This window comes from Cervus canadensis, chromosome 8 (genome assembly GCF_019320065.1).
Source record: "Cervus canadensis isolate Bull #8, Minnesota chromosome 8, ASM1932006v1, whole genome shotgun sequence".
Taxonomy (NCBI): Eukaryota; Metazoa; Chordata; class Mammalia; order Artiodactyla; family Cervidae; genus Cervus; species Cervus canadensis.
The window spans coordinates 57,002,669-57,026,501 of record NC_057393.1 but is presented as its reverse complement, the minus strand read 5'-3'; the positions used below and the strand labels follow the sequence as shown (position 1 = coordinate 57,026,501).

General features: G+C 42.3%; 2 protein-coding genes across 3 annotated transcripts in view; one reads left to right on the top strand and one right to left on the bottom strand.

The window, feature by feature from the left end:
- WDFY4 (WDFY family member 4) overlaps window positions 1-23,833 on the top strand; it is a 251,632-nt gene that overhangs the window by 192,474 nt on the left and 35,325 nt on the right.
- On the bottom strand, window positions 1,330-21,946 carry LRRC18 (leucine rich repeat containing 18). 2 transcript variants are annotated; one of them, XM_043476354.1, is made up of 4 exons: window positions 21,849-21,929; window positions 16,783-16,823; window positions 4,723-5,570; window positions 1,330-1,626 (listed from the first exon to the last, which is right to left on the bottom strand). In XM_043476354.1, exons 3-4 carry the CDS (start codon window positions 5,484-5,486, stop codon window positions 1,605-1,607), a joined length of 786 nt encoding a protein of 261 aa, XP_043332289.1. In that variant the 5' UTR covers window positions 5,487-5,570; window positions 16,783-16,823; window positions 21,849-21,929; the 3' UTR covers window positions 1,330-1,604. The 2 variants fall into 2 exon arrangements, with proteins under 2 accessions (XP_043332289.1, XP_043332290.1); XM_043476355.1 differs by lacking the exon at window positions 1,330-1,626 and adding an exon at window positions 16,299-16,300 and having other exon boundaries at window positions 4,579-5,570; window positions 16,783-16,870; window positions 21,849-21,946.

The following is a 23,833-nucleotide window of genomic DNA, read 5'->3' as shown; positions in this document are numbered from 1 at the left end:
AAGTTAGCACTTGGCAGATACAGAAAGATCTGTTTATCACTTCATATGGGCTGTAAGATTTTTTGTTTGCTTTTTAATTTTAATTTTTCAATACCAATAATATTTTGTATTAATATACAAAATATATTAATTTTTTGTATAGCTGATTAACAATGTTGTGGTAGTTTCAGGTGAACAATAAAGGGACTCAGCCATATATATACATGCATCCATTCTCCCCCAAACCCCCTCCCATCCAGGCTGGAACATAACTTGGAGCAGAGTTCCATGTGCTGTACAGGAGGTCTTTGTTAGTTATCCATGTTAAACATACCAGTGTGTACATGATCTTTAAAATGTTTTTATTTTAAAAGAACTATTGATTCACAGGGAGTTGCAAAAGTAATACAGAGAGACCCTATGCAGCCTTCACTTAAATTCCCCACAATGGTTAAACCTTGTGAAACTCTAGTACAGTTTCAAAATCAGGAAATTGATGTTTGTACAATATGTTTGCATAGTTCTTTGTCATTTTATCATATGAGTAATTGTGGATGTTAATAGTGGTGGTGGTCACAAGAATCTACACAATGGTATCTCTTATGCTACCACTTCATGGTGATGCCCACCCTCTAATACCCGACATCATCCTTAACCCTTGGCAACCAGTGGTCTGCTTTCCATCTCTACCATTTTGTCATTTAGAGAATTTTGTATAAATGGAATCATAGAGTATGTGACCTTTGGAACTAGGCCTTTTTTAAAATTCAGAATAATGCCTTTGAGAGCCATCCAAGCTTTGTGTTATGTCATATGTTCCTTTTTATCTTTGAGTAGTATTCCATGATGTGGAGTAAATCTTTCCCTGACAGAAAAGAAAGAGGAATAAAATGTAGAAGATGCCTCATAACCAGAGTTGGTTTAACCACTTGCCTATTGAGGGAAATTTGCTTGTTTCTAGTTTGCAGCTGTTACAAATAAAGAAACTGACATTTAATATAATTATTAAGATGTTAGGTCTGCCAAATTTTATTTTTTGTTTCCTACTTTTCTCTCTATTGTACATTTCTGTCTATTTTTCCTGCCTACCTTTGCATTACTGAAAGATCTGTTAAAATTCTGCATCAATTTATCTATAGTATTCTTGAGGTTTTCTGGTATAAATTCTTTGTACAGATTTTAGTTGCTTGCAGTATTACATTATACATATTTAATTATCTGAGGCAATTGGTGTTGGGATCTTACCAGTTAAAGTGTAAAGGTAAAGTAAAGGTAAAGTAAAGTGTAAAGGTGTAAAGACCATAAATCTTTTAAGTCTTAAAGTCTTCTTTTAAATCTTTGTCTATAGTTTATATATATCATTTTCTTAAATATTTCCTCTATATACATTAAAAAGAAACCACACACCAAGTATTTCCCAAAGTCATTTTCACACACAGGTAATCTAACGCAAAAGAAGCAAAATTAATTTAAAAAACAAGTCAGTGGTTTGGCCAGCACTGGAGAGCTTGGCTTCCGGAATGTTCCCCTTGCCACTCTCTCTTCTCCTAACTGAGGGCTTTTCTTCTTCAGAGCTGTTTACTCTTGTTAGGTGATTAGTCTTCAAGTTTTTGCCATAAGCTACTCTAGGGTGATGTTGAGCGTATCCTGGGGATGAAGACACAAGAGGCCAAGGCAATTACTCCAAATCATGGAGGAGAAACACGGCAAGGGCAGAGGTCACACAAGGATCACCTAGGTCATGCCTGGCTTTCAGAGAGGGTGGTGACTGGGTTAGCAGGAATGAGGGTTTTGTTCTGTTTGAGGAAAGAGAAAACCCTGTGGTTTTCCTATCAAGTATTTTGGGGCCTAATCCACTCTCTAGGAAGTAAAGGTGACTGTGGTATTTTAGGGCATGAGGGAGCATCATCATTAAACCTTTCCCTGACAAAAAGAGGAATAAAATGTAGAAGCAGCTTCATAACTGAGCTCTGTCTCCCAGCTTCACTCATAATATTGCCAGGGTTTCCTGATGAACCAGAGGTCTAAGGTTAATGTATCCTGGGGCATATCAAAGGCCCCTGCCCATTTATTTCTCAGTCCTGGTGACGTTCAATGCACTTGAAACCCCTTCCTGAGACATGGCTCTAAGAACAAATGTAGCATAAAGCACCTAGAGACCAAAGATGGCAAAAAGGTGTCAGTTGGAGGTAAACCCAGGAGAGGCGCTAGAGAGAGATTTTGCAAACCAAGCACAGTGGGGGAAGTTGTTACAACAGAGCAGAAGGGGTAAAGGAGAAATCTGTGTTCCAGACTAAGACCCTTTGTAGGGGAAACAGGTAGATCTGTCTCCTTCTTAACTCATTAATTCTAAAGAAAAAGTGTCTCAAGTGGGAGGAATGGGAATGGGCAGCATCCACATACATCACTTCTTGTTCAGATCAAATGCCCTTGCATGGCTTCTGTATTTCTTGGGTCAGAGATGAAGTAGCTAAACTAGCAGGATGACTATTTAGGAACGTGTTCAAGGCCTGACATTCTAGTGGGGTCTCCTGGGCCTAAGCCATGACATCTCATTATTCATTTCACAGTCATGTGTCCTCTAGTCATCTATAGAAGGGATTCTAAGAAATCATTTTGGACTTTAAATGAAGAAGAAAATATAAAGAATGACATTCAGGACTCAAAAGGATGCAATGAAATGAGTTCTCTAATATATTACTGGTAGACTGATAAATGGGTACAAGCATTCTATAAGCTACTTAGTAGCATATATCAAAAATTGTTTTAAAAACATATGCTTTAGTACAATATTTGCAATAATGAAGATATATCAAGGAAATAATGCAAAATATTTTAAAGATTTTAACCATACAGGCTTTATCACAAAACGATTTGGTAAGTGACCTAAATGTCCAGCAAGAACTTAATTATGTATATCTATGTTTGTCTATCTTGCAGATGTTTTAAATTAGGGTTATTAAGACCATGCAGCCATATGTGTTTCAAAGAAGGATAAAAATGATGTGAATGTTATTATTTTAACTATGCATAAAAATATACACAGAAAAATAACTAGTAGGGAAATCTGTCAATATTATAGCTGACTTACACTGTAGAGCTGTGGATAGTTTAAGCTGCTCTATTTAAAACTATGCTGTGGTATTCTTACTTTTATAATAGACAACATTTAATAAACAAGAAAAACTACAAAGGAAATTTTGAATCTGTATCTTCAGAGATTTTAGAAGTATAATACAGTAGTCAAGCATTTCTAAGGAAAATAAGCAATGAGGAGTGAAGAAAAGAAATATGCTGTCTGCTGTGGTGTATATAACATGAAAAAGAAATACATTAGTTGTAGCAAACTAATTGATATCTATTAATATCTCTCAGTGCTTTTCCGCTGATGACTACAAAACTTGTTGCCAGCTCAGGAAAGCCTTGATTTAAAACAACAAACAACAAGAAACTTTTCTAAAGTTATCTTCCTTGATCCCTTTCTTTTAGGCAGTGTAAAAGTGTGAGTGAGTGGTACAGAGAAAGTCCTCAGCTATTGTGAGTTCTGCAAGCAGATCTAGAGTGACTAAAGGCACTGTCCAAAGTGGGATCTCCGCTCTGAGATGCCCTGAGCTCTAGTTCTTAGAGAGAACTGATTTATACTGAATACTCAATCTGGTGAGCTATCTGCTTGAGATGCATGACAACCCTTGGAGTTGTGCTGGTGTTATTTCCACTGTACAGATGAAGGAACCAAAGCTAAGCAAAATGCCCAGGGAGGTAGCAAGTAAAAAGCAAAGCTTCCCTGGGCCCAGATCTGTGCAACTGCAGAAACTTTATCTTTTCTCTGTGCCAGGTTAGCCCTGCACACCACTAGGCTCTGATCTCTTAACTTCCTCAAACAATGACATTATGCCCTGTCTTCTTTCTACCTGCCTTTCCTACAGGTCGCAAAGGGCAGGACAAGCTTTCCCCCACAGGACACAGTCCCTGCACGTACTAGCACAGTGCCTAGTAAGGTATTTATCTATTGACTGCAGCAACCCCTATTTGCACCCATCCTTTCCTTATTCCAGGAAGGTATGGAAAAGCATTGCACATAATTAGATGGGAGTGAACCTCATTCATTCACACAGTCAAGGGCTTGCAGGGTTAGTCTAAAAGCTACTAGAGCAAATTATGCAAATGTAGAAAAGAGAAAAGAATAGGACTGCTTTGAGCGCAAAATGTTAATGCAAATACTTAATGATAATATCTGCTCAACTCTGTGGCCCAGTTTTGTCCCCTCCCCAAGACTAAATGTCCATCTGCCCTGCTACCAACCAATGTTTAGAGATGCCTGACTTTTGAAGCCCTGACCCAAAGCATTCCAGGAGAAAAAGCTCCACACTGAGGAACTGGTAGTTGATCCTGAAACCTGTGATAATGAGACAAGACTGTGTCAGCTGCCCAGGCCACAGGCTGTAGGCAAGAGAGGTCTAGAGCAAAAATGAGATGGATGGCCCTTTCCAGATTCATTGTGCCTGTATGTGTGGGTGTGTGCATGGAGAGAAGACAGAAGTGTATGAAATGGCAAAGAACTAAAAGCCTTTTGATCAACAAAATCACAAGCCAAGGAGGTAGGGAAAGGTATTTTATCGGCTTGGCTGGAGAAGCTATTGCAGTAATGGCAGGAGCCCTCAGGTTTCTGAGGTTGCAGCCCATTGTCACCTTCTCTCCCCCTCCCTTTTCCCTTCCTGCTTTAGGGCCAGGGTCCCAGGTCACCTCCAATCTTCTTGGGATTCCTTGGCCATGGAGTTGGGTGAGACCAAAGTGGAAAAGATGGCCTTTCTTGGTGTCGCCGTGGCCATGCTCTTGATTTTGTTCAGCTTGTCCCGGGCCTGTTGGCATTTTCTCAGGCAAGTCCCACACAGATCCTTCTCTTCCACCAGATACAGGTTGTCCAGCCTCCTGATGGAATCCACAAACATATCCGACGACTCTGCCTTGGGAAAGGGATTTCGCTTTGTGTTGAGCTTTTTCAGCTTGGGGAGCTTGGAGATGCTGTTGGGAATGTTGCTCAGCAGGTTGTCATGGAGCCCCACCTCGTGGAGCTCCTTCAGAGCACCCAGTGTGGTGGGCACGCTGTCCAGATGGTTCAGGCCTAGATTCACAGTGCGGACATTCTTGAGTTGATTGAGCTCTACGGGCAGCCCGTTGGTGGTCAGCCTGTTGTTGCTGACGTTGAGGTAGAGCAGAGAGGTCATCTGGCCGATGGTATCGGGGAGCTTGTCAATGTAGTTGCTGTGCAAGTCCAGCCACCGTAGGTTCTGGAACTTGGAGATGGCATCAGGAATCTTCTTGATCAAGTTCCGGCTCAGGTCGAGCTCATCCACATCAGTGAGTCGCAAAATACACTTGGGAAAGGCGGTAATTCCCATCTTGCTCAAGTCAAGGCGTTTCTTTCCATCAAATGTGATCTTGATACAATTCTTGGCCACAGCGAGGGTGATCTTTTTGCCCTTGGGGCCTTTTGCTCCCTTGGCCATGTTCTTTTAGTAAAGGAAGTATGTTGTTCTCATTGATTGGTGTTCAGTTAGAGGAAATATAACATGAAACTGCTAGAAGATAGACTGTGGTAAAAAGAGAAAAAATGTCCAGTCAGATGATGTAAGGATACTGGACTGCCCCCAAATTATAATGTTTTACTTGTAATGGTTTAAAATAAGAGAAAGAGGAGAGTAGAGAGAAGTTAGGCCATTAGCAGAAGGAACCTAACCGAAGACCTTCAGCAAATTGAATGCCCTCCTCACACCTCATGCTCCCAGATGTAAAATGGGAGGTCCAAGGTTGGCGTGAAGGATGTTCAGTGCCCCTCCGGCTATGCCATTCCCTGACTTATATCCTGGATTATTACATACACCCCCTTCTGGGTGTGTGTTGGGGGCGGAGTAATGTCTTGGATATGTGCCCTTTCCCCAATCCTCATATAAATCTAGTCTTTTCTTAGAGTTATCCTGTGAATCCCTAGGATGGGACTGCTGAGTTCTCAGAAGCAATATAGCCTTGATATAAGGGAGTAAGGTGGGAGGAGTTAATAATGACTTACATATTACGTCTGTCTTCACCTTTTGGACCCAGAGGAGCTAGTCACTGCTACCATAATTGCGGTGTAATAAAAGTGGCACAGAAAAGCCCCCAAGTAGGAGAATGTGTATACACCATTCCCATGAGCACGGAGGAGAGGGTCAGGGTAGAGCCTGGAAGAACAGAAGGCAGTGCTGCCTTTTTCCACCTCCAACCCCCTTGTCTTCTTTCCCTCATGTCCTTCACACTGTAATTCAACTGTAGACACCTCTGCACCAATAGACGTGATAGGACTATCACATCTAGGACCATTAGGACAGTTAGGACTTCCACCATCAGAAAAGTAGCACATACAGTGACAGGTTGATTCTGGCCTCAGAAGACTAGCTTAGAAGTCCAGTTCCACCACAAACAATTTTCTTAAATTTTCAGTGCCTCAATTTCCTCATTTGTGAAAATAGCCCCCTTTAAGAACTCTCATGGAGTATAAAGTAAACTATAAAGTGCTACAACAGTGCCTGGTACATAGGAAAAGCCTGATTTATGTTAACTATTAAATATTATTGTCAGGACCTTTGCACATACTGATTTTAATTCTCAACAATCCAGTAAGATCTATAGGCTTAGCTGCATTATAAAAAGAAGACTGAGGCTTAGGAGTGAGGAAGGTCTACAGTTAGGAAGAAGATGCAATTGGCCTGCCAATTCTAGAAGCTCTTTTCTTTTCTACAACTTGGTGTCTCTTGCTTGCTGATTTTCTATTTTGGATCAAGGTCCCCCCACCCCGCCCGGAGGAAGTATGCTGTCAGGAGACAAAGGCACTGCCTCCATTTTTCTGCAGGGATGGGTGGGGACGTGCTCTGAACTTTCTCTGCTTCATCATCCAGGCCCTTCATCAGGAGCTATGTTTGTGTAACACATATAGTGCACGCATGCTCAGTTGCTCAATCATGACTGACTCTTTGCAACCCCATGAACTGTAGCCCACCAGGCTCCACTGTGGATTTCCCAGGCAAGGATATTGGAGTGTGTTGCCATTTCATCTTCCTGGGAGGAAATCCACATTCAGACAGAATCAAACTACTCAAAATTAAAGCAAAAATTAAAGAAAAAAACATGTTGCCTACTGGGAAACAGCAATATGAATTATTATAGGTTTCTCACTAGAAACTGTGGAGGCCAGAGGTAACTGGAAAAAATATTTTCTAAATAATGCTGATAAAAGGAACTGTCAACCAGACTGTGAATGAAGACATCCTTTATGAATGAAGGCAAAATAGATAATCTCAGATGAATGAAAAATAAAGGAATCTTTAGATGAAAGAGAAACTAGAGAGAAACTTGAACTTTGAGAATAAGGGAAGAGCAATGGAAATGATAAATATCTGATTAATAGGCTGTGTTTATCCTTTTACAATTTTTAAAATACAAGTGATGGCTGAAAGCAAAAATTTTAACTGTCAATGTATGTAGATGGAATGCATACCAACAACTACAACATAATGGGAGAAGTTAATGAGACCTAGATGGTAGGTAAGATTTTTAAGTTGTTTTGGAAATAGGAAAATTTAATTCTCAGTAAGCTATAGAAAGATAAGTATGTATATTTTAATCTCCAGAGCAATCAGGTGGATTATAAAATAAAAGATTCAGTTATATGCCATCTCAGTTTAAATAAACAAAAGCAAATTAAACTAAGAGAATGGGGAAGTAAACTTACTGTGCAAAGACTAAAGGAAATGTGGAGTGAAACTTTTCATGACTTTGAATTTGGCAAAAGTATAACCCATAAAAGGGAATACTGACAATTTGGACCTCAACAAAACTTGAAATCCTTGCTCTGAAAGACAAACAAAACCCCATATCCATCAAAGAACTAGTATCCAGAATCTATAAAGAACTCAAGGTCAACAATAAGAAAATAACAATACAATTTTTTAAAAATGCCCAAGATATTTAATGAAGCATTTCACCATAGAAGTTGTATGGATGATTAATAAGCCGCAAAACCACAAAGTATTGCTGAGTGTCATCAGTCACTGGGGAAATGTAAATGAAAATCACAGTCAGATACCGCTGCACAGTTACTAAAATGCCTAAAACAAAAAACAAAGAAACAGACATAAAAACCAATAATACAAAGATCTGGTGAGCGTGTGGAGCAACTAGAATGCTCACATATTGTTGATGGGGATTCAAAATGGTAATATCACCATGAAAAAAACAGTTTGGCAATTTCTGATAAAATTAACCATACAGTTATTATATGACCCAGCATTTCCCCAACTAAATACTTAACCCCCACCCCCCAAAGCCAAAAACTCAAGTTACCATGAAAACTTGTATTTATAATTGCTCTATTCACATTTGTCACAAAGGGAAACCAAAAATCTGAAGGTCTTTCAGTGCCTGGATGGATAAGAAATTGTGGCTTATCCTTATAATGGGTACTATTAAGCATAAAGAGAACAATCTACTGATACATGCAACAACTTGGATGACTCTCAAAATCATCCTGCTAAGTAAAAGAAGACAGTCTTAAAAGTCTACATAATGAATGAGACCATTTATATAGCTTTCTGGAAACATCACAACCACAGGTACAGAAGCCAGATTGGGGGTTGGTTTTCAGGGACTAGGGATGGGGAAGGTTTGACAACAGAGCTGCACAAGTGAGTTTTCTGGAGCATTGGAGCTGCCTGGACCCTGACTGTGGTGGTGGCTACATGAAGCTGTACACGTTAGAGCTCAGAGAACTATATACAAAAAAACTGTATCTGACTTTATTGCAGGTGAATTTAAATTAAAAAAAAAGAAAAAAACCTCAATAGACTATTTCTGTCATAATCTACTTCCCATTCTCAGCCTGACTGGGAAGTCTGATTTTTTCACGCCCCAATGTTTTGCCTTTGACTGTGTGAATCACAACAAACTGTGGAAAATTCTGAAAGAGATGGGAATACCAGACCACCTGACCTGCCTCCTGAGAAATCTGTATGCAGGTCAAGAAGCAATAATTAGAACTGGACATGGAACAGCAGACTGGTTCCAAATTGGGAAAGGAGTACGTCAAGGCTATATATTGTCACCCTGCTTATTTAACTTATATGCAGAGTACATCATGAGGGATGCTGGACTGGATGAAGCATAAGCTGGAATCAAGATTGCTGGGAGAAATATCAATAGCCTCAGATATGCAGATAACATCACACTTATGGCAGAAAGCAAAGAAGAACTAAAGAGCCTCTTGATGAAAGCGAAAGAGGAGAGTGAAAAAGTTGGTTTAAAACTCAACATTCAGAAAACTAGGATCATGGCATCTGACCCCATCAGTTCATGGCAAATAGATGGGGAAACAGTGACAAACTTTATTCTACTGCAGGTGGTGACTGCAGCCATGAAATTAAAAGACGCTTACTCCTTGGAAGAAAAGTTATGACCAACCTAGACAGCATATCAGAGAAGGCAATGGCACCCCACTCCAGTAATCTTGCCTGGAAAGTCCCATGGACGGAGGAGCCTGGTAGGCTGCAGTCCATGGGGTCGCTAAGAGTCAGACACAACTGAGCGACTTCACTTCCACTTTTCACTTTCATGCATTAGAGAAGGAAATGGCAACCCACTCCAGTGTTCTTGCCTGGAGAATCCCAGGGATGGGGGAGCCTGGTGGGCTGCCATCTATGGGGTCGCACAGAGTTGGACACAACTGAAGTGACTTAGCAGCAGCAGCAGCAGACAGCATATTAAAAAGCAGAGACATTACTTTGCCAACAAAGGTCTGTCCAGTCAAAGCTATGGTTTTTCCAGTAGTCATGTATGGATGTGAAAGTTGGACTGTAAAGAAATCTGCGTGCCAAAGAATTGATGCTTTTGAACTGTGGTGTTGGAGAAGACTCTTGAGAGTCCCTTGGACTGCAAGGAGATCCAACCAGTCCATCGTAGAGGAAATCAGTCCTGAATATTCACTAGAAGGACTGATGCTGAAGCTGAAGCTCCAATACTTTGGGCACCTGGTGCGAAGAGCTGACTCATTTGAAAAGACCCTGATGCTGGGAAAGATTGAAGGCGGGAGGAGAAGGAGATGACAGAGGATGAGATGGTTGGATGGCATCACCGGTTCAATGGACATGAGTTTGAGTACTCTCTGGGAGTTGGTGATGGACAGGGAAGCCTGGCGTGCTGCAGTCCATGGGATCACAAATAGTCGGACACGACTGAGCAACTGAACTAACTGAATGTTTTGCCTTGAAAAGGGCATCCACGTGTGTATCATGTGGGCACTGCTGGGGTATGTATGCATGCAAACCATGTGTATGGACACGCACACTTTGGGGAACAGCTATGCACAAGGTGGCATATCAGAAAAGCTGTCCTACTGCCCTTGAGTTAAAATCATAATTAAAACAAATATGGACTGAGATAGGGGGAGCCTGTGTTCTAGTCATGTTTACCAATGACTTCTCATGGTAAGGTTGCCAGATTTAACGAATAAAATTGCAAGATACCCCCATTAAATCTGAGCTTCAGATAAACAATGGACAGATTTGAGTATACATATGTCCCAAACACTGCATAGTTCTGTATTTTATTTGGCAACTCTGAAAGTATAGTTGGGTCTGAAAGCATAGCAAAGTTTCCTTTGTCCATGATTCTTGTTACTTCTTTGGGTCTAATTTGAGCCAAGTCCATGTGCTTATCCCTGCATTCATTTATTCATTTATACCCTCATTCAGTAAGTTTATTGAGACCCTACTAGGTACCTAGTCTCTATGTTATTTATACAGGTAAACAATAAATGGGGCCAGTTTCTAAACTCAAAAAGTTAAAATCTAGATTGCTACTGATTCTGGCCACCAGATTCTTCTGAGCCCCAAAAAGCCCAGGCTGTCTTTTGTATTTCTTACATTTAATTAAGACAAAGTTCAGCTCAGGGAGGACAAGCACAGCAAGTAAAGGCAGAAGGCCCTAGCTGGGGAGAATGCTTCCCACAGACTGGAGATGCGACCAGTTAAGCCCAGCTGCGCCTGCTCCCCAAAGCCCACCTGCTCCATGGTAAGAAGCCTCTCATCTCTGATGACTGATGGGGAGGAAGCAGCGTGGAGCTATCCACAAGGACTTCTCCAAACGGGCCCTTTGACTCAGAGCCTGCTCAGTCATTCATCACCTGCAGGCAAAGTAGGGGCTAGCTGGGATAACACACTTCTCTTTCTCAGCACATATGGGCCCCCAGATAGCCCAGACCAGAAGCTGCCTGCTCAGTCCCCACCCGCTTCATGTTTCTCCTACTTTATCTGTCTTGGGACACTTGCTCTTGGCTAGGGAAAGCAGGGTGTATTGCTCAGGGTCCATTCTGACCCCTCTAAGCTGTGAGAGCTGCTAGAAGCACACCAGTGCCAGGAACCCCCAGAGCCCAGGGACATCCATCCCTTTTTTTATTCAATTCTGAATGGTCAGCATCCTGCCTAGGTCTGCCCACTGGGTGGGAGAATACGTATTGGCAAAAGAAGTGTGAAATAGATGAGCTTTCAGTACAGCTAAATCTCATTTGATGACCTGTCATTATCAATTCATAGACTCTTCAAATATCAGCATAGGGTCAATCCACACAAGGGCAATTATAGGGAGAAAGATTGTAAACAGATAATCAGATAGATGGGTAGGTAGATAGATAGACAGATGGATGAACAGACAGTCAGATAGACAGATAGAGGGTAGTCAAATAATAGATTTCATTTCACATGAACAGCTTAGAAACACAAATAGAAGTTTCTAAATGTACTTTTTGTTTTATACAATTGGTTTTTATACTTTATTAAAACTGGTTCAGTTGGTTTGACTTTAATTTCTAATTAATTTTTCTATCTAGTCGTTGTGAATCAACCAGCATGGTGGGACACCCCATGGATATCTAAATTAAAAATGTAATGGCAACTTATATTTTAAAACCATCGGAATATCTGCAAGCATTTTTAGTTGTAAGATCATTATCTTTCACTAGAATACTAGAATTTATCTGATGCTTCACACTCATGTATCTTTATATTTTTAAGAACAATTATATACACACACACACACACACACATATATATATATATATCTGATATCTTTAAACATTTTGCTAACATGATCTCATAATTATTTTACCCTTTTCGTTGATACACTGAGACTGGGACAGATATTTTGTGGGACTGAAACCCCCAAAGTCACCATTGTTTCACAGCCCGTGTTTGGGACTAACTTAGCAAGCTTTGTGTCGTTGGAGGAGAGATATCTTTGTGTGTCGGGGGAGAAATATCTTTTGCTGTGGGACATCTCTTAAGAGGAAGTAATGCAAATTTCCCTCAGTGAAGTCAGTCGTTCAAAAGTCATTCATTATTCTCTCTCCTAACTCTAATAGGACACATTCATAGATATGTAAGAGGAGAGCCTCACCTCTGCTGTGACATCCCGTGAGCCTTGAGATCGCTCCCCATGTCCCGCAGCCCTTCCCAGACAGAGCTGTCCCTTCACATGAGAAGCCCTGTGGCAGGTGGAGATGTGGGTGGTCACCTTGGCACTGTGTGTCAATGGGATGTGTCTAGAACCTTGGCCAGACTTCTAAAACAGGCACGTATGTTTGACTCAAGAGTCATCTAAGCTGGGGGAAAGAATTACTATTTGTCCAGAATCCACTCTGGGCCAGGAGCTGTTTTCTACAACTAGATCTGCCTTTTGGAGTATAGACTCACTGGAGGTATAGACATGAAGTGCTTTTATTTTTTTTCACTTCTGCCCCCAGCTATATTGAGCTCTGCTTTCCTGTGGGCAGAAGGACAGATTGCTAGGACACGGACAGACTAGAGGGAGAAAGATTTCTGTGCAGTTCCCAGCAGTACCTCCACCAGACACTTGGTGGAGTTGATAGAGGGAAATGAGGATGACAGGCAGGAGGGGTGAAATCTTACAGGGACCCCGTGATTGTGAGGGTTTTCTGAACTCAGTTTTGGAAATGCTTCGTAATGTCAAGAGCCACTTACTACTCTTCATTCAGGTGATATGTACCAAAGTAACTATTGCCAGCATGCTGCTGGCCCTGTCTGTATCTCTAATCTCCATAGCAATCATGCAAGTGTCCATCCTATTTTTAATATAAAAGGATTAAGGCTCAGAGAAGTGAAGTGACTTCCCCAAGTTCACAAGACAACACAGCTCAGCTAAGCCTAGGTTCCCTAGGTATTACACACCCACAAGCTTGGGTGTGTAATACCAAAGTGTATGGTCTTCCCACTATACTGTCCTGTCTCTCTTTTCCCCCAGTTGCCTTTGCTCTAGGCTTGTTGCCTGTCACTCCACTGTCTAGGGACCAGTGTGTGGGGTTCTTGTCTTCATAGATGCATGTATATGTATATAGATCGGAATGTAGTTGAATAGTATGAATTTCAAATTATTTTAATAGCATTAGTGGAGTCATTTAAGTGTAAGAGCTTGAAGATCAACAATGAGAGGGGGCGGGGAAACAGTTTAAAGGCTACATGTAATGCTACCAGCCACTTCATTTAATAGGTGTGTGCCCCCTCCCCAAATAAATTTTATACATATCCTTTTTTTTTAAAAAAAAAGGAAAACATGTATTAGAAATTTTAAAAATTATTGTATGTTACTATTCTACTTGTATATCTTCTCAGAATTTTAGCAATATTCCTGTAACATGTTGTGTAAAAATAAACTGAAATAATTTGACTTCTTAAAAAAAATTAGGACAAGAGAGTGATGATGGAGACAGAAATCTATTGTTCCTCAGTCCCTCCAGTATCCCTGGGCTCCCGTGATGTGGGCCTCCTTAAAGATTCCGTTTTTCATGCAGCATGGCCTCAGAACACTAGTGCACTGCATTCCCACATGCCCACCAGAGAAGCTGGCCGTCTGCTGCCCTGGGCAGGGGTGGAAGGGTGTCTGCCTGCTATGCTGGGCCCTGAGACGCTGTGTGCGGTCACCAGAAGTGCATTTTCATGGCGTGGCCTCACCTGAAAAGCAAACACTTGTAAGATGCACTTCTGTGAGTCCCAAACTACAAACTTTGTCAGACCCCTGATGCTGTCCACCCCTCCACGGCCTCCAGCACACACATTCTCCTACGCACACCCAGCCTTTAGAGGCCCTTCACGCCACCTTCACAAAGCAAGTGCCCTCTGGTTTGTCCTCCGGTTTCTTTAGTCCTCATGACTTTCTGAGGTAGGAACGTTCCTCCTACCCAAAGATAGGGACCTGGGGGTGAGGTGGGTGTAAAGCAGTTTATCCAAGCTCACGCCACTCAACTTAATCCAGGGCTTCTGGGAGAGATGTTCCTCCTATGACATCAGAGCTGCAGCAGACACAGTGTCTGTGTGGAAGGTTCACTTCATTTGGTGATTGTCTGGTTAATTTGATCAACGCAGCGCTAAGGATTTTATATTACACATGTACAGGTTCCTCTACCTCTAATATTATTTACTTCTCCGTCCTCAGCACCCATGTGGGGCTGCACAAGGACTGCCTGGGAAGCCATTATCTGTCAAACGGGCCCCTTCCCCCTGGAGGGTAATAAGAATTCAACTTTTATTTGAAGCAAAAGTTCCCAGGGGGTCACATGGCCCAATAGCAAAAGATTATGATTTCTTATTGGCTTAATAGCATCTCTTTTGTAATTCTGAAAGTGCTTTGTTTTAATTGGATTTGTTAAAGGAACAAAAGGGAATAGGTGCCTTACAGTTAAAATAAAATATTAAGATTATTAGTTTAACAGCCTAGAAATGCCTTGTTCATCAACCGACATGTTCAAAGCACACAATGCAACCTTGACACCCGGAAAGCAAAGAACCAAAGTCAGTGCTGGTACCTTTAAACCCCAAGAGATGAGCATTAATTCAGTTTCAATCAACTAATTCCGTTTCAATCAACGTGGTTTAAGCACTGCTATTGCCAGACAGACACAATTGCATTTTCTCACAGCCAGGCCCTCCCTTGCAGATAAAGAAACTGGGCTCAGAGAAGCAGCTTGGCAGGGAGAAAAGTGCAGGGCCCTTAGATCCACATGCGGTGCCACCCAGCTCCCCAGATGCCATCCTGTGACCCTAGACAGTCTCAGGAGCCTCGCTCAGCTTCAGCCTCCACTTCTGTAAATAGAATTGTAAAAGTGGATGCTTCTGAAGGGCGAGGTAAGGGTGAGTGAGGACCATGAAGACCTTTGTTGTGACTGTGGGGGACGGGGTGTAGAGAGGAGTGATGACTGGACAGGACCACATAACTGATGACAGGAGAGCCAGGACACCAGGATTCCAACTGGGTAGAAACCTGATCCAGACCCCGCAGCCCAGCATCCTTCCTTGCTGGGGCATCCCTGCCTCCCAGGGGCAGACTTTGGGTTACTCCATCTGAAAGCCAGAGAGACAGCTCCTCTGAGGCACAGTGCCTCACACCTCAACCACGATCCCAGAGTTGGGGGCAGTTCTCAAGTGTCCAGTGATACCTGCATTTTTTCTGCACCACGCCCCATCTGGCCCCAGTGAGAACTTGCTGAGGGGTGGACAAGGTGCAGATCAGGTATACCCCAGCAGTGTGCACTGGCAGGCACCCCCGTGTGGTACCCCCATCTGCTGTAGGACACCCCCCAGCATTGAGAAAGCCTTTGCTATAAACCTGCCCACCTGTGAAGCTGTGAGATACCTTGAAGGGGAATGTGGAAGCTTGGAGGCCAGTAGAACTGGGCTCCATCCCTACCCTCACTGACAATCTGATTTTAATCGTGAGCTCAGTTTACTAATCTGCAAAATGGGTTAGAAAATTGCAGGTTTTTGTGAAAATTGAGGTGATGACTGTATGCTAAGTGATTGTATGTTACATGGTACTCAGTGAATGGTAATCTGGTTCCTAGCACCTTTATGATGGAAATAATGCTGATAAATTCACCCAACAGCACCATATTGACCGCCTCCTTCAAATTACTCCACACTTACTCCAGGCCAGGCATTTTACAGACACTATAATTCTTACACCTGCCTGATGTATTTATTGATTTTGATCTCCACTGGACAGATATGGCACGTGAGGCTCAGAGAGGCTAAGTAGCTCATCCAAACTCCCGGAGACTCGAAGTAACAGCACTTACCTTTGTCTGTGGTAGAAATAGGGACGTGAAGTGTGTAGTCTAGTGTGTTCCATGCTGAGGTCCTCCTTGCACAGCCCACCCCAGCCTGGGGCTCAACCACGTGTTTGTGGGCTCTGGGGTTCAGGATCACTCAAAGGGTTTGCCTCTAGACTTCTCAAAAGACAGACTGTGCTCTAAACCCCAGCACAGTCAGCAGTCATCAGGTTCCCTTCACAGGCTCCAGCCTCCAGACTGAGTGAGTTTCCTTAGAGGGGTGATTGGCCGGGTAAGGAAGTAGTACACACACTCATCTCCACCTGCTTGTGGAGCAGGAAACAACACTCAAGGGGGCTCAGACTTTGAAAGATCGTCGAGGTGACCCCAAAGGCCCATGGATCCCCACACTAACCTCCCAAGCTTGTCCATGGCCCAGGTGCCTGAGGACGCCAGCAAGGTGCCCTCCCTGCCTGGGGCTTGGGCCGGCTTCCTCCCCTTCTTTGTAATGAATCAGCTGGCATCTGGGGTATGTAAATAAAGCACTCCAGGGAAGCCTGCATTTCCAAAGTTGCTTGCTTAGAGGAGGAGAGAAAAAGAGTTTAAAGAGGTGTTGTTTGGCAGAATTAAAGTAAAATAAGTGCCACCAGAGGAATGCTTACCCTGTTGTCCCAGTTCCTCCTCGACTGTGAAACTTTGTCACCTGGCAACAAGAGACCTGGCGTTAATTAGCATAATCTTGACTCCAGCCTGCAAGGAAGGCAGGGCTGAAAGGGTCTCCAGGACAGGGTCTGGGGTCCCAGGGGCTTGTACAGGGCTTCCTCCTGGTTTCCCCCAGCAATGCCCTGGGGATTACAGTACAGGACAGCTGCTTTCCATGGCGACCGCCGGAAGTGCACGTTGCTAACAGAAGGGAAAGAGCCACGCTTGGCTCTTTGAAGGGACAGATATCTTACTGTGGCTCATGAAATATCATTCGACTTCCTTGTAATTTGCCTCAGTATTTCTTTCTACTCTTTGGTTTTTGAGAGGATGTCTTATCTGTTTGTTTATTTATTTGGCAAAAAGGTTAAATGTTAAAATTATTTTGCAAATAATAAAATAACATTATAGGAAAATTAGAAAATGCATATATAGAAACAAAAATATAAAAATACTCTAAACTGTATTACCCAGGTTGAATTAAAAAATAAATGAAATAATTTTCAAATAAGTCATTTGAAATGCAAACTTAACCCAAGCAATGAAAATTTTGGAAGGTATGAAAAAGGAAAATGAAAAAGTTCAAATTAAAAAATAAAAATATGGTAAGCCATTAAGTTAGAAATATAGTTAACTACAAAACTTCTTAAATATGTGAATACTAATATCTATCCAAAATGAAATAAAATTGATCATTTAATTTAGACAATAAATGGATTTAACATAATGAGCAAATGAAGATGACTAGAAAATTAAAAGTTACCTGAACTTCTAAAACTTAGTGCATTTCTAATTAGAATTTTCTAAAAACATATAATTTAAATTAGAAAATAAGTAATCTGAAAGTTATAAAACATAAATAAAAATAAAATTAATATTTTAAGGGAAACAATATATGAAAACAATATATTAATTTTAATTTTTAAAACTTTTATTGACCTATAGTTGATTTACAATGTTGTGTTAATTTCTTCTGTACAGAAAAGTGGATCAGTTATGTACACATACATATATGCACACACATATGGCTTCCCAGGTGGCTCAGTGGTAAAAGAATCTTCCTGCCAATGCAGGGACACAAGTTTGATCCCTGGCTCGGGAAGATCCCCTGGAGAAGGAAATGGCAACCCAGTCCAATATTCTTGCTTGGGAAATCCTATGGACAGAGGAGACTGGAGGGCTACAGTCCATGGAGTCACAAGAGTCGCACACAACTTAGTGACTAAACAACCAAAAATAACACATATATTAATATATTCTTTTTCATACTCTTTTCCATTATGGTTTGTCATAGAATATTGAATATAGTTCTCTGAGCTATACAGTGGAACCTTGTTGCTTATTCATTCCATATATAATAGTTTGCTTCTGCTAACTCCACACTCCCATTCCTTTCCTTCCCTACCAGCTCCCCACCACCCCTACCTTGGCAACCAAACTCTGCTTTCTATATTGTGAGTCTCTTTCTGTTTTGTAGATGTGCTGATTTGGATCGTGTCTTAGATTCCATATGTGAGTGATATCACGGTGTTTGTCTTTCTCTTTCTGACATTTCACTTAGTATGATAATCTCTAGGTCCATCCATGTTGCTGCAAATGGCATCATTACATTCTTTTTTGTGGCTAAGTATGATTCCATTGTGTAAATATAAAATATATACTACATCTTTATTCATTCTATCAATAGACATTTAGATTGTTTTCTTGTCTTGGCTATTGCAAATAGTGCTGCTATGAACATAAGGGTCCATCTGTCTTTTTGAATTACAATTTTGTCTGGATATATGCTCAAGAACAGAATTGCTGGATCATATGGCAACTTATTTTTAGTTTTTTGAGGAACCGCCTTACTGTTTTCCATGGTGGCTGTACCAAGTTACGTTCCCACCAACAGTGTAAGAGGTTTTCCTTTTCTTCACATCTTTTCCAGAATTTGTTATTTGTAGACTTCTAATGATGGCTACTCTGACTGGTGTGATGTATCTCATTGTAGTTTTGATTTTCACTTCTCTTATAATTAGCGATATTGAGAATCGTTTCATGTGCCTGTTGGCCATCTGTATGTCTCTTTTGGAGAAATGTCTATGAAAGTCTTCTGCCCGTTTTTCAATTGGGTTGTTGGGGGTTTTTGTTGTTGTTGTTGTTGTTGTTGAGTTGTATGAGCTGTTTGTGTATTTTGTAAATTAAGCCCTTATTGATTGCACTGTTTGCAAACATTTTTTCCCATTCCTTAAGTTGTCTTTTCGTTTTGTTTATGGTTTCCTTTGCGGTGTAAAAGCTTGTACTCTTGATTAGGTACCACTTGTTTAGATAAATACCTTTTAAAATGCAGATATGTAAAACTTTGTAAAAGTCAGAGCCACTTGTTTTCAGCATCTAGAGGTAATTTGAAGTTATATAAACCCCCAGACTTCTCATGCATCAGCAGCATCAGGTTTGCAGCATAGTTGTGCAATAATAATTCAGTAGTTTTGCTAATGTTCATTTTTAACTTCCAAATATACCCAAGTTGACGATCAGGTAACTGCCCTCTAATCCAGCCAGAACAAAGATTTTTGTTGTCATTTTGGGGGGTTTTTTGTTGTGGTGGTGGTTTTTGCTTTTGTTTTCTTTTCCCCTTCAGAGGAAAGCAGTTGTCTTCAGAGTCAGGGCCTGGAGTCAAGGTGTGGTCAAGGTATGGTCCAATAGGTGCTCTGCAAAGCCTGGTATGCTGGACACTCGTGGGTGCCTGCACTAGGCTCTAGCAAACCCTAGTGAAGTTCTCTAGTCTGCACATCATCTCTTACCCCACCTCCATTTCCACACCTGAAGACAGAGATTACGGCTATCTCATTGAGTCCTTGTGAAAATTAGACAACAAACAAAAAGTCTTTACAGTTTCTAATGCATTAGATAAATATTATTATTGTTTTAATAATAGATTTATACATGTTAAGACAGGAAGTTACAATAAAAGGGGTCAATATCCTTTAATTCAGGAGGATATCTCTATTTTCCAAGAATGCCTATCTATTACTGGATTTCTATTGACCTACAGGGAAGCACAGTGGTAAAGAATCTGCCTGCCAATGCAGGAGATACAAGAGATGCAGGTTCAATCCCTGGTCAGAAAGATTCCCTGGAGTAGGAAATGGCAACCCACTCTAGTATTCTTGCCTGGAAAATTCCATGGACAGAGGAGCCTTGTGGGCTTCCGTCCATGAGGTTGCAAAGAGTTGGACACAACTGAGCAACTGAGTATGCAAGCATTGACCTACAATCTAGATTTGAAAACTAGACTAAACCCAAATTTGCTTCTGAGAAAGGAAATGAGGACAGAGTATGTTTCTATTAGCAGTCTCTCAGCTTCTCACGGAAAACTCTGCCCACCCCACAGATGGCTTCCCCAGCATGCTCCTCCAGAGCCACACCCAGGCAAAAGATGCTGGCCTGAGACACAGCCCAAACCATTAGTAGACACACTTCCAGTTTGACAAGATGAGTGAGTTTTCTTCTCATTGTGGATTGTATTTTCTTGACACCTCTTAGTTACTCACTAACCCATTTCACCATGGCCTCATAACTGTTTTGTGAGTGGAAAAGATACAGGAGAATTTGGAGAGGCATCAGTCTTCTTAAATATGTCTACTTCAGCTCTGGAGGCCCAGTTTCCCTGTAGGCTTTCCCTGGTTATTTTCTTAGTGTCTAAGGACTAGCCATAGCCTTCTAATCCCAGAGGTGAGAAGGACAGGCAGGACACCTCAGATCCCATCCTTTCCTGGGCTGAGAGGGTGTAGCCTCCAGCCAGATGAGTCCATTGGCAGAGACCATTCTGGCCTGGGCTAGCCTACCCCTGAAGGCTGCTGGCAGGCTTCTCTACCAGCCTCCCTAGGAGAGATGTGAGTTCCTGGGCTATGCCTCTGGCTCGTTCTGAGGACAGGCTCAGGGTAGAGGGGAGGTGCCAATCAGGTGGAGCTGGACTAAAGGGAGTGGAATCAAAGGCAAGACAGTGAGGCAAGCCATGGGCACTGGAGTTCTGGGGTAGAGAATGCCCTAATACCACGTGGCAGCAGTACTCAAGCTTCGACCACTTCTAGGGCTTCATGGACACAGATTTGATTAAAGTGAAACAGCACAGGTAAAAGTCACTGTCAAAAGAGGAAAGAATTTGAACCCAGCCTAGCTGTTGACCAGCCACAAAGTTCTACTTGAAGTTAGTGTCCCATCTATGGAAGTCTTCCAGAGGAGTTTAGACACCTGTCTTGGGGTAAGGGTGAGTTGGTAAGATGTCCTCTGTGAGCCCACCATGCTAGGCCACCTTAAGATTAAGCAGAATGACCTACCTAGGCCTCAGTGACTTTAAACTCTTCCATTCTTCTCAACTCCATCCTAGGTGGCCTGAAGGCCTGGACTCTTGCCCCATAGACTCCATGGCAAACCTTGAGTTGACAGAGCAGGAGATCTGATTCACAGGTGACACAATTATTCTAAGAGTTTTCAGAATGGTATTGGCAGAACAAGGCAGGTCTTGACCAGAAACAAGTCTTCACTCGCTGTCCACACTGTTCTTCCTCCCAGAGTAAAAAAGAATCAATCCTGCTCTAGAATAACATCAACATCCACTAGAACTATACCCACTGAGGGAGCCCTGTGCCCACACCTGTGCTAACCTGTCCCAGACCCTCGGCCACACTTGCTCCCCAGCACTTCTGGGTCAGCCATGTTTGAAGGATGAGGTAACAGCAGTTCAGAGCAAGCAAGTGGTGGGGGCAGAATTTGAACCCAGGTTCTAGTGACCCCAAAGCTGATGCTTTTTCCCATGTGGGCTCCCTCCAACCTTAGATGGGCTTTAGAAAGCCAAGATTGATCTCTGGCATCTTGTTTAATCTACAGCTTATGCTATAATTGTGGGATAGTACCAATTCTGAAAGAAGTACTTTAATGATGAGATATTCATAAAATTCACATAGACCATTATGGAAGTTCTATAACTGTCTTCAGATGAACATGATTTTTTGAAAAAAGAAATCTTTCAGAGAGAACTCACCTTTGGTTAGATGAGTTTCTGGATACTGCTGGTAATGTTGTCTGTTTTTGATGGTAAGGAAATGATGGATCTTCCTTGGAGCTCATAGCCGGTGAAATGAGGAGTAGGATGGTAAATTGCCTTTATCTTCTGCACACCATTCCACATGATGGCAATGTCACAAAAGACCACAGGCAAAATTCTAGAACTTTTTCTGAAAGAGGAAAAACAGAGGCCCTCTCTTTTCCTGGACTTTTGCTCCCCTAGTCCTCTTCCACTGTCAGATTTCTAAAATAAAGTACCAAGTTCAGCAGGCTTTGCTCTACTAACTCCACACCCTTGAGGCTCAGCCCCACATCCTCAGAAAGGCTCAGAACACATTCTTTTCAAGGTCGAGATCTTCACTGTCTCCAGCCTGGGCTCTGTCCTCATTTATAGCCTTCAAAGTTTTCTGAAACTGGGGGCTTCAGGTTTATAGACTGCATAGAAAAGCTTGTCTCCACTTGAGTCTTTGCAAGCTAATGCAATAAATGTGACCATGTTTTGTCTGTTTCCTGTTGTTACTGTTTGCCTGAATAAGATGGACTGAAATGATGATTTCTCTATTGGCGGGAAGAGGTGAATCCCAGCAAGGGAGTTGCTTTCTGTTTATAGAAAATCTGCCAAGGAAGGTATTGAATGAGGAAGGTTGGGGAGCCTGGACAGACATCACAGCAGTGCTGTGATGCAAAGATGAAGAGGTGCAGGCCTGCTGGGGCACTTGGGCACCAGGCCTTGTCACATGAAGGTGCAGTCCCTGTGGGCTGAACGTCCCTGTGGGATGCATGTGGGAGCAGAGTCCATGGATACCTGAACAGGACTGAGGCAGAGGTCATGGCTAGAGAGTGGCAGATCTTGATTTGGTTTGGAGGAACATCCGGAACGAAAACCTGGTTTGGGGAGTAGAAGGGGCATCTCAGGGAAACAGAGGAGGAAAGAAATAGAACTGGAAAAGGAACCACAGAACCCCAGAGGCCAAGGAACTGGGATTTATACATTCTTGCTGAGCAGGAGAAGGCAATGGCACCCCACTCCAGTACTCTTGCCTGGAAAATCCCATGAACAGAGGAGCCTGGTAGGCTGCAGTCCACGGGGTCGGTGAGTCGGACACGACTGAGTGACTTCACTTTCACTTTTCACTTTCATGCATTGGAGAAGGAAATGACAACCCACTCCAGTGTTCTTGCCTGGAGAATCCCAGGGACAGGGGAGCCTGGTGGGCTGCCGTCTATGGGGTCGCACAGAGTTGGACACGACTGAAGCGACTTAGCAGCAGTAGCAGCAGCTGAGCAGAAGCAGCATGTCACATGGAGAGGTTCCTTCCCCACGCCCTCCCCAACACTGCATCCTATACACTTTTATACTCTTCCCTACCACATAGCTTAAAATGGTGTTTCCTTGGTTTGATTTGTGTTTCTTAATTATATATGTGGTCATATAAATTGGTACAACTTCCTAAGAGGACAGTTTGGCGACATGTAGCACACTTGATAATTCTCATAGTTTTTAGCCGAGTAGTCCTGCTGCCGAAAATGTTATCTCGTAGATACATTCAGAGATTCAAATCATGAAATCATTACAAGATTTAAGTCTCATAAGTCACATAGATTGATGTCCAAAGGTGATCACACAAACATCATTTGTGAAGACCAAGCCCAGCACGGGGGAAGCCCCCACCAGGTCCCATCCCTCTGTGCCAGGCTGCCCAGCTACTGTGGCCACAGGACAATGTGGGCACCTCCAGGAGCAGGATGGAGACCCACGTGGATAAGATGATCCCACATACCAAGAACAATTCATTTTAAACTGTGTGAGCAAATAGACTGCCATATGGCTAAAACTCTTTTGGAAATTAACTATAGATGTTTCTTGTGTGGGAACAGTAGTTTGCAGACTATTGTTTTATACCTCATGACTTTCTGTATCGTCTGCACTTTTTAGCCATACATCCACGTGTCAGTATATTA

Bases quoted from the DNA above. Each gene is read 5' to 3' on its own strand.
- LRRC18 (XM_043476354.1), bottom strand. From the start codon at position 5,486: ATGGCCAAGGGAGCAAAAGGCCCCAAGGGCAAAAAGATCACCCTCGCT. The intron at 1,627-4,722 runs GTGACCTGGGAC...CTTCATCCCCAG, and splicing joins GAATCCCAAGAAGATTGGAG to GATACGCTCAACATCACCCT.